The sequence below is a fragment of the Egretta garzetta genome, unplaced genomic scaffold, assembly GCF_000687185.1.
Source record: "Egretta garzetta isolate BGI_Z169 unplaced genomic scaffold, ASM68718v1 scaffold333, whole genome shotgun sequence".
Classification (NCBI taxonomy): Eukaryota; Metazoa; Chordata; class Aves; order Pelecaniformes; family Ardeidae; genus Egretta; species Egretta garzetta.
Window position 1 is genome coordinate 1,042,507 of NW_009259179.1, and position 10,696 is coordinate 1,053,202.

At 53.9% G+C, this 10,696-nt stretch overlaps 1 protein-coding gene across 1 annotated transcript in view; it reads right to left on the reverse strand.

The window, feature by feature from the left end:
• Positions 1–10,324, reverse strand: part of MASP1 (mannan binding lectin serine peptidase 1) — a 24,801-nt gene extending 14,477 nt beyond the window's left edge. Inside the window, exons 1-2 of the mRNA XM_009635612.1 lie at positions 10,104–10,324; positions 7,889–8,114 (exon numbers count right to left, since the gene is read on the reverse strand). Coding sequence (XP_009633907.1) covers positions 7,889–8,114; positions 10,104–10,324 — 447 coding nt within the window. The remainder of the gene's footprint in view (positions 1–7,888; positions 8,115–10,103) is intronic.
• Positions 10,325–10,696: the final 372 nt, after the last annotated feature.

Consider the following 10,696-nt stretch of genomic DNA (forward strand, 5'->3'; position numbering starts at 1 on the left):
TAGTAGCCCTCTTCTGGACCCGCTCCAACACTTCCATGTCCTTCTTGTGCTGAGGGCTCCAGAGCTGGACGCAGTACTCGAGGTGAGGTCTCACCAGAGCAGAGTAGAGGGGCAGAATCACCTCCCTCGACCTGCTGGCCATGCTTCTTTTGATGCAGCCCAGAGTACGGTTGGCTTTCTGGGCTGCCAGTGCACATTGCCGGCTCATGTCCAGCTTTTCATCCACCAGCACCCCCAAGTCCCTCTCGGCAGGGCTGAGAGGGTCTTGGGGTGTGAAAGAAGGGGTGTGAAAATCGGCCCAGGGCTGTGTTGTTCCCACTCAAAGCTGTTGCTACCTGAGATGCTCTCCCCTGCCTCCTCCCTCAGCCCAAATGCTGATCTGGGCAGCAGCATCTGTGTGAGGGCTGTGCTGCTGGGAGAGCGCTGGGACTCCAGAGGAGCCCCTGCCCATCACTTTTGCATCAGCTCAAAGCAGCAGCTGTAATTTGGATGGCGTTTCTGTCCCCTGGGCTGGCTTGGACAAGCTCGGTCCTGTCCCTGCCACCCAGGGTCTCTGTCTGGCTCCAGGCCTGCAGTATCAGGTACTGTTTGGACTTGGAGCCACACACCCAGAGGGCTACAGGAGGGGACCAATGGGCCAGCATGCCCTGTTCTCACGTCAGCATGCTCCCTAGCCTCTGCATGCATCCCTTGAAAGCACAGCCATGCCCATGCCTTCAAGCACTGTAATACCTGCAGAAACCCCTACGGTTTTCCCTCGGAACCCCCTCCCTTCCTTTTTCCTCGCTGTTTTCCCCAGGACCACTTCAGCATTGACCCCATCTCCTTCTCCTGCAAATCCCACCCCCAGCCCCTGTCTCGACCACAGCCTCTCCCAGCTCGTTCCCAGCACCCTGCTTGCTTTCCTCCAGGAGATTTGAATATGAATAACTGCTCGGCTGAGGAATGCAATGAACACCACCACTGCCAGCTCCCACCGTTTATGCCAAGCCAACGCTATTGAGGCTGTGATGAAGAGTGCAGTGCAGCCCCCAGCCCATGCCCGGGGAAAACGGCCGCCTGCTCGGGGACCTGTGGGGTCCCGGAGGTGCTGCAACGCCGTCCCCAGCTTGCGTGGCCTTGGCCAGGCAAGACTCTGCTCCAGCTGCATCCCCGTCTCCTGGAGACCCTTGGGATGTGCTGGCTGGGGAGGGTCTGGGGCTGAAAGGGAAACTTCCCAGGGCTGAACAAGCAGGCGGAAACTTGCTCACACCAGGGAAAGCCAATGTGGAAATGGCAACTCAGCGTGCCTTGACATTGCCTCCAGATATTTTCCATCCTCTCATACAAGCTGGAGCTAGCCAGAAAAAAGAGAGACTTTCCGATGATAAATTTTGAGAATTTGGAGAAAAAACACGCGCCCCGCATTGGCACAAAAACCCAATTGAATTTTTTTTTTGTGAAACAGCGTTCTGAAAAAAAAAAAAGGAAAACAAGTAATTTGGGATCCATCTGGTTTCAATCCCTTTGAAATATACTGTGGTGCTTTAGAACCTCTTTTAAATCTGAAAGAAAGATTGTTTTGAAATGCAGTAGTGTTTCAGACTGGAAAACGGGAGCACCATCACCAAAAGCGAAGGAAAACGGCATTTCGGCCCCGCCACGCTGTCTTGGCTGCACAAGTGCGCGGCACACAGCCTTTTCTGCAGAAGCGGCTTTTTCTCAAGGAAAGCTGTGGGAAGGAGTGGTTTCCAGCCAGGTCCTCTGTGTGGGGCTAGTGGCTGCCACCTCTGCAGGGACACACAAGCCACCATGTGAGCTCCTGTCCCTCTCCTCCAGCCCCAGCCGGTGCAGGACCTGCAGCACAGCATCACCGAAGCATGGGAAAACCTCCCTGGTGCCCCTTGTTGTGGCCCGAGGATGCTCCCGCCATGGGGCCAGCCCCAACACTGCCTCAGCATCCCTGGATACAGCCCTGGAGCGTCAGGATGAGGCCCGGGAGAGCTGTGCTCTCCTCGCTGAAGGTATCCACAGCCCCTTATCTGTGACGGGTCCCATGCCCCGGGCCACAGGGAGCAGAGACAGCCCTCCAGCAGTAAACTAAACAGAGAGGTCATAATCCCTGGTTAATATTTGCTGCTTCTGCTGAGGACTGTATACTTTTTCATAGATCATTTACATCCAGCGAGCAGGCTGGTAATTAAATCCTGGTTGTTTGTTTGGAGTTTCTCCCTCTCGGGTCATGATGTCGACGTTTTCACTAGAGAAGATGTGTCCCTGAGGGAAATATCAATTGCTGCAGAGAAATTCCCTATAAAAATACGCTGAAAGAATCCTCCTTTGAAAAATAAAATACAGCGACACTCTCGTGCCTTAAATTTACCCTCGCCACCGCCTCCTGCTGTCTTTCCTGTTTCTGCTTGCTTCCTCATTCCCTCGTTAAGATTTCTGCCCCTCTGGATGATGGCAGATGGGGGTCCCTCCCCTGCCTGTGGCTCTGTCCCCCTGCATTTTGGTTTGGGCTGCGGCTAAGAGAAGTGGTGACCCAAGCCACGCAGCCCGCCTCTGTGCCATATTGATTTTCCCCTTCGGAGCAGGAGGTGGGAGCTGGGGTGCCCTGGCTCAGCAGCAAAAAAATGCTGCCCCAGGGCATGGGCTGCTGGTGATCTCGGAGCAGGGATGCTCTGGAGATGCCTCCTGCAGAGGGTGGGTTAATGAAACGCCACAAACACCAAGGGGAATTTGGCCTGGCGGTTCAGTGTCTGCCGCCGGAGAGGAGCAGGCAGCCGGCAATACGGAAATGCAGCCGCCACCCCCCCCTCTCCAGCCCTTCAGGAATGCACTAATTGGACTGATGAAGGCCAAACATACCACTTGTAATATATATAAATGGCTCATTAGGCAGAGAAATTGCAGCGCTGGGCTGAAGACACTGGGAACATGACATGGGGAGGAGATCCTCAGAGACAGGGAAGGGCATGCAACAGCCCCTTGCAGCTAAGAGCGCATGCAAGAAGGCAAAACTCAGATGAATGGGGTTTTTTTGCAAAATGACTGATATTGCTGCTGCTGATGACTGTTAGAAATGAGACAGGGATGGGACAGCCCCAGCAGAAGCCTCCATCTAGATCTCCTGGAGATCCTCTCCCCAACATGCATGCGTCCTCTCCCCAATATATATAAAGGGTTCTTTTATGTGCAAACATGCACCTGAATTTCCATGGGAACATACACAGCAGCCATATGGTGGGAGAAAGAGGATGGCTGGTTTCCCCCTGCTGTGGGCTTGGTTTGGTGCCTGGAGACTGTCCCTTCCTGTGGGTTGCTGTGCCCACATGCCCATTTCTGAGACAGGCCTTTTCCCTGGGGGAGCTGGGGGTGCAAGGAGAGCCCAGGCGGGATGCTGGGGTGCTGATGGAGCTGCTGGCCTGATCCCATGCCTGATCCTTCCCCTTCCCCTGCATGAGGGGTGCCTGTGGTCCTCAGCGGTGCTGGGGGTGGCTGATGCCACCAGATTCCTCTGTGCGGAACCAACGGGATGGGAAAGGTGAGCAGCAAAGCCCTGGGCCCTTGCCTCCTCCCAGCTGCTTCCTCGGATTTGAAGTGCTCCTCTTGGGACCCCACACCCCAGGGCATGGATTACCCCCTGGCTGAGGCCAGCTGACAGTACCAAGAGAGGATGCTCTTCTCCTGACCCCTCCAGTTCATGCCAAGCCATGATTTGTGCTTTTTCTCCCCCTCTTTGAGCAGAGGAAGGTGTAAATGGGTCCTGTGTACCCTTCTCACAGCCCCAGGCTGGGTATGCACTGCCCTGAACACAGCACCGAGCTCCTTCCCTGGCCCTGCATGGCCCCTGCCAGCACCGGGTTGACCACCGAGGGTGTCCCTGGTGGCACGCAGCCCTGCCCCACGCCAATCACCCACGGCAGGGGATGGCATGCTGCGAGCACAGGACGCCGCATACAAAGGTGATCTGCTATGCACCATAAACATCATGCCAAACCTCAGGGGGATGCGGCTCTGCCACATCTCAAGTCTTTCATAATCCCCCTCCCCACGCCCTGCTTCCCGGGGCAGTGGCACTAGCTGATGCTCTGCCTGCAGCCCTGCCTCCTCAGCTTGGCCCGTACCCCTGTTTTGCCCTCACCAGCCCCCCACCAGGGCCGGCAAAGACTGCCTGCCTCCTGAGATTGATCGGTTGGGCCCCCGGCCACCCTTGAGCAAATTTATTTGCAGCCACTGGTTTTGCCTGAGATGCCTGGCCAGCTCCTGGGCACCCACACATGGGGTTAGTAGGAGTCCTGCCTGGGTGAGTACCCGATGGCATAGACCCTCCCTGGGGACATGGGTGTGAATAGCAGCTGCAGAAAGGTGTCCCAAGTGCCACCAGTGGGCAGAAGTCTGAACACAACATGAAGAGGTGCATCCAAGGGAGACTTGGGTTGTGTCACGGGAGATGGGACCCACCGGACCCACAAAGTGTCATGCACCCCTCTGCCCTCCTGCCCCCATGCACAGTTGGGGAGACCCATCACAGACAGCCTCTGGGCTTGAAGGAGTGGAGGGAAACCCCTGTGGCATGTGCTGAAACCTGCCAGATCTCAGGGATGTGCCATCCCGAATCAGGAGTCAGTGGGAGGGACTGGGGTGAAGAGATGTAACCCCACGAGGACCGTGAGCCAGCAAGGACTTGCTACAGACTGACTGGGGTGAAATCCTCTCATCACAGGCCCCATCTTCACTTCAGTCAAGAAGCTGATGCCAAGCTGGCTGCCAAGCCCTCAGGGGCTGATTTCATTCCAGGGCTTGACCAAGTGATGTGCAAAACCTCATGGACAGGACCCTGGGCTCAGATCTCCCTAATAAGCCTGGGGATTTACTTGTGAAGGCCCCTCAGAAGTCTGGATTTCATCTCCCATCCCTGGCCCTCCACTGGGATTTCATCTCCCGTCTCCCTGCCTCTGCCACAGCACTCCTCGGTGACACTAGTCACATCACTTAACCTGATTTCCTGGTCATGCCCATGGCTTTCAGGGTGCCCCAGGCCAGTGCTGGAGATTTGTGTGCAAAAGCGCTCAGTGCTGGGTGACCCCAGAAAGGAGCCGGGCAAATCACGGTGAAACCCCCCCCCCAATGAGGAACGCCCAAGTCAGCTCCCAGGGCACAGCGATGAGCCAGGCAGGGCCAGCCAAGGAGCGTGGCAGAGGGCAGGAGCCAAAAGCGTGGCATGGATGGCTGCTCCTTCCCTGTCCCCCTGGACCTGGCAGGCGGCTGAGGGCAGCCATCCAAAACCCAGGGAGAGGCTGTCTCCAACACGTCGGGGCCCGGAGCTTGGCTTCCCGAGGCAGCCTGCGGCTGGGGTCTCCTACCTGCATGGGGCTTCTTCAGATGAGTGTTTTGGGGGTGGCTGTCCCTCCCGTTCCTCCTGTCTCACTTCCTTAGTGGAGTACCACTCCTCCTCTCTGCCATCCCCATTTGCACAAACAAACCTCCTGGGCTGTTAGCATTTCTTTAGGAGCCATGTTCTTTTTATATATATATATACACACACACACACATATATGTGTATATATATAAATAAACAGCTATTGTTTTAATTAGCCATTGTTTCAGAGCTCTGGAAACTGTTCCCTTCTGAAGACCACCCCGAAGGCAGAGCTCTGTGTGGGTTTGCAGCTTGGCTTGCCCTGAGCTTGTCACTCAGGTCACTCTTTACACTGCTCGAGAGCTCAGGCGCGTGGGCAGCCAAGGAGGTAAGGAAAGCAGAGGCCAGGGCACGGCAGCTTTCTGCCTGTCCTGGGCTGGGTCCCCACCTTGCATCAGGGCTCTTCAGCCCCCATTTTGGCCTCCTCCTTATGGCAGTCAAGATGATGAAGACCCTGATGGAGAGCCCAGTCAGACCCATGGCCAGAACAAACAAGAAGGTGTTTGTTCACACACAAACACACAGGTGTACAATCTTATATTTAACCTGTGCAACTCTCTGCCACAGGAGGCCGCAGAGATGAAAGTCCCCCATGAGTTCCGAAAGCCACGGTACAAGTTCATGGAGGGGGAATCCACTGAGCGCTGCTGAAGGCAGAGACACCACCCATGGCTTTCTGAGCATCTTCACTGGGACTGGCAGAGTATTACAGCGAAGCCCCTATATGTGTTGAGTCTATAATCATATTCTTTAGCCATACACTGTTGGCCTCTGCCAAAGAGAGGGCTGATGCTGTTTTTACGTCTTGCGCTGATGCAGGCAGAGGCTGGGCACACAGACCCAAGGAGGAAAATACCCATGTGGTCATTTGCTGCTCTCCTTAATGTTTGCTAAGCTGGTGGTTTAGCAGCATCAAGATTGCACCCCTACCCAGCAGAGCAGCCGACGGATCTCCCGTAATCCACCCTTTTCAGCGCTTTTCAAATGTAATTCTGTGGTGGAGGCTCCGCAAGCTGAGTTACAGCCCCGAGCAAATTTATACAGCACAGATCTAAATCCCTGTGAAAAATACCGCCTTCTTATGGAAATCCAGAGGCAGGGAGAGCTACGGTGCCAAGTTGGCACCATGGCCAAATAACAGGGAGCCTTATGAAAAAGGAAAAATGAACAGGGGGTGAAGGGTGGGAGGAGGGCTAAAGCCTGGAATGGGGAAAGTTTCCAAGAAATCTGCTCCTTGAGCTTATTGGGTTTTTAAAGCAATATATCTCTATATATGTCCCTGGCCCTTGTGCTTGGAGAAGATCCAGGAGAAGCAGAAAGAGCTAATCAAACCTCAATGAGAGCTGTTAGTAGCAGAATGAGTGCCAGCACAAAGGGGAAATTGAAGCAGTGAACAACAGATCATAGAGGAAAATGTTTGTTTTGTTTTCTTAAGGCAAGAATAAAATAGTAATTTCAGTTAGCTGGCAACTAGCACCAGGGCTGAGTTCTGCGGTTCCAGACTTGGGTGCAACCTCCACCTGCCTCTGCGTGGAGGAAGGGGCACGGTGAGGCTTGTGCCAGGCGATGGGGTGAGGCATGTTCAGCCAGGCAAACCTAGAAAGCACCTGCTTGCTACTGCTGGTCTGCTAGAAAGCATCAAACCTAACCAAGTTCAAAGATATGGAGAATTCAGCTTGTCCTAGATGCGAAGGAGAGCCTGCTTGGAGAGACCTGTGGTGCAAGAGGCAAGGACCTCTGTGGCACTCAGTGTGTGGCCTGACGCAGTTTCTGATGGGTTATTGCCCAGCAATGAAGCAGACTGAAATCTTCTGTGGTTTTGGCTATGACAGCTCTCTGGGAACTGCCATAGCTTGTTTGTGCTGCAGGTATTTGCCAGCAGCGGCCCCGAAATTTGTATCTCAGCTGTGAAATGGGTTTGCATTGAACCCAAGGGAGCCTTTGGGTCTGTGCCCCGCGGCTTGTGGGAGGGTCTGCTTGCAGACCCCAACTTGTAGCCTCAAGCTTAGGTCTAACCTCTCCCTTTTGCTTCCTCAGGGGCTGGACAAGGTGTCCCAAGAGCCTGCAAGTCACAGCCAGGGATCCAGGCTGGCTACAAGGTGCGCCCATGGCCATGGCCTGGCAAAGGGTGCCCAACTCAGGGGTCCTCCTTGCATGTGGCTGGCATCAGAGTGGCACAGGGGTTTCATCAGCCTGTAGGTGTGTAAATCCCATTGGGTCCCATGAGAATTAGGTGCCCAAATACTTTGAGGAATCTGGTCCTCTGTGGGTAAGCTCTGAATCTGGTGTCCCACTCACTGTTAGCCCAATGGATGTTGGTCAGCTCACCTGTGCTCTCCCTGTTGTCCGCTGGACTGACAACTCCTGTACCCAATAAATGGGGAAAACCAGCTTGTTCCCAGCTTTTCCAGTGCTACCCTCTCTCAGCTGGCCAAACAGGTCTGCTGTCTACCCCACCATCTGCCCCGTGATACCACAGCTCACCTTCACGTAGTCATATTCGCAGAGGTAGGAGGACTCCAAGTCAAAATGCATGAAGTACAGCTTGATTTTAAATCCGTCGGGCACAGAGATGTTCCATGTCACTTCCGAGTCACTGGGATAGGAATCAGGGAAGTTGGGAGACTGGATCTCCCCAAACATGTCCGTCAGCTCGATGGCATCCACCGCGCAGAGCAGCAAGGCACAAAAGGACCAGGTCAGGAGGTACCTGGAAAACACGTGTGGGGAGATGAAATGAAACTCTGGCAATGCCCAAACCTGTTGAGGTCTCAGTCTCCTTTCCTAGGTGGGTTGTATAAGGTCACACACTCGAAACAGAGGAGAGGAGGTGTAGCACCGCGTCACCATGAGCAAACCCCCTGCCAAGCCACGGGGAGGTGGAGGCAAGGGTGGGAGCTGCATTGTGGCTCCCAAGAGGGGAAAGGCCCTTCGAAGGGTGGGTGAGGCAGGCACCATGCGCCGTGCAAAGGCAACTCCGCAGCTCCCAGCCAGCTCTGGGTGCTGTCAGGAGCTCGGTGTTTCTCATGCTTCTGAGAGCAGCGGCTGCTGGCAACACATCCTTTAACTAATGGGGCTCTGATGGGCAAGTCTTCATTTAATGGAAGAATAAACATAAGGATGCTTAATAAAATAATGACGCTTTCTAAATTGGTTTAATGAAAGCATCATGGCAATAACTGCTAAATATCATTATTATTATTACTGCTTAGGCTTATCCTGCCAAATTGGGATCATTGACTCTCAATAAACAGCACACAATTTTGCAGCTGGGCAAAGATGGACTGGGGCCCCAGCAGTGTAACCCGGCATGTTACTCTTCACTATTTTCTGGTCCCTTCCCTTCCCTTCCCTTCCCTTCCCTTCCCTCCTTTTCCCTTTTCCCTTTTCCCTTTTTGTTTCATTTTCCTTTCTTCTCCTTTCTTCTTTTCCTCTTCAATTCTTAGGGGACCCCTCACCCCAGATGGAGAAGCGCACAGAGGTTGAGATGCTTAAAGAACTTTTGTCATCAAACTCAGCTTTTAAAAAACCTCAGCCTAAGGAGTTCATCCCAACTCATTACCAACTTGTTTGTCCCAGCGAAGGGCAGCGAGGCCAGGTAAATCAGTGGCAGCCCAGCTGACCTTGCACCAGCTTTGAGCTCCATCTGAGCATGAACATGAGCATGAACCGAGTATTTCTCTGTGCAAGGGGAGAACGTTGCCTGTGCTGGGGGTGCAAACACAAAAACCTGCGCCATTGCATGAGACCCAGAAAGAGGAGCAGACCTCAGGGTCTTTACACCCAGTGGAGCGCACAAAGGAAAAGAAACATGCAGGAAATTAGAGCCATTAGAGACAAAAATTTCCGCTTTCTAAAATAGGTATGGAGGCCTGGCACAGGCATGTAGGTGTGTATTACAGGCACTGGAACTACTCACATGTACACGTACACTGGGTTTCAAAATCAGGGCTTGATTTAGGTATGCTGGTGAGGAAATTGAAGCTATGTAAGCGGATTGTTTCTAACCTGCCTGTGTTCTTTCAAAACCAGGGCAGTAGATTTCTGGGGCTCATTTGTGTAATGCCATCGCTTTTCCCAGCTCTTCATTACAAAGCAAAGTTAATGAGAGCTGAGAAATTTGGATCGATTTTTTTTTTTCAAGCAGAGTGAGGTTGGACATGCCTTTTTGTGACAGCTTGTCTGAAACCACAAAAATGTATGAAGGGAAAATCTGTTTCTCCTCTGGTCAGAGTACATGCATGGGGCTGGATGCTCAGCTGGTGTAAATGGGCATCACCTCCTCGACTTGAACGGGCCGTTTGCTGGTACAACTCTGCTTTCCCTTTAAACAGGGGAGGCAAAACAACATCAAACTTCTTTCCCATGCCAGGAAAGTCTTAACCTCACGTAAAAGTGATAAATGACCGTAGCGTGCACAGAAAGCTGAAGCCTCGCTTGCACCTTTCGCCCATGGACCGTGGCAGAGCGGTACGCCCGGGCTGCGTGCCTGTCACCCGAGGCTCCCTTCGGCTCCGCCGGGATGCCGGCACGCAAGCCGGGCTGCAGCACGAAGCCGAGGCATGAGCAACGCCTCGTTCGCTCGCGGATGGGGAAACCGAAGCCACGGTCATCAGAGGGAACCCTTTCCCCGTGGGATGGCCCCCTTGCCTGGCCGTGCCCTGAGACCCTGGGGTCAGCCTGTCGCGGAGGTACTCACCTCATTTTGCTGCAGGGAGGGTTCGCCGGTGGGTTTGGCGTGGGGGATTGCTGGTTGGTTTGCAGAGGAAGGCTTTGCCTCCTTCCAAACGCTCCGCCGTCCGCCTTATCTCTGTCCGGAGATTTGTGAGCGTGTATGCGCCTATGTGTGTGCGCGTCTGGAGTTGTCTGGCATTTTCCATGCAGGTCACGCCTTCCCCTGCCTGCAACCGTTCCCCACATCCCCACAGGCTCGCCGGCAGACCTGCCCGCGTTGGAACCCGCGTTGGAACTGGCCTCCCCGCCGCTCCCTCCTCTCCTGCCGCGGGGCTGCCCGTGCGCTCCAGCAAAAGCCGCCGCATTCAGTGAAGTTTTTGTCTTCCCTAATCTCCAGAGTTCTGTGTGTGTGCGTCTGTGCGCGCCCATGCACATTGTGTTTTCTCTCCTCTTTTTTTTTTTTTCTTTTTTTTTTTTTTCCCCTACAGCCTGCTTTGCCAGATGGCTAAAATTTGCCTCTCAATAGGGTCGGGAGGCTCCAGCAAAAACAGAAGGGAAGAACGTGTGAAAAAAAAACCCGTGCGGGGATAAATAGCTTTAGTGGTGGTGCTGCAGCTG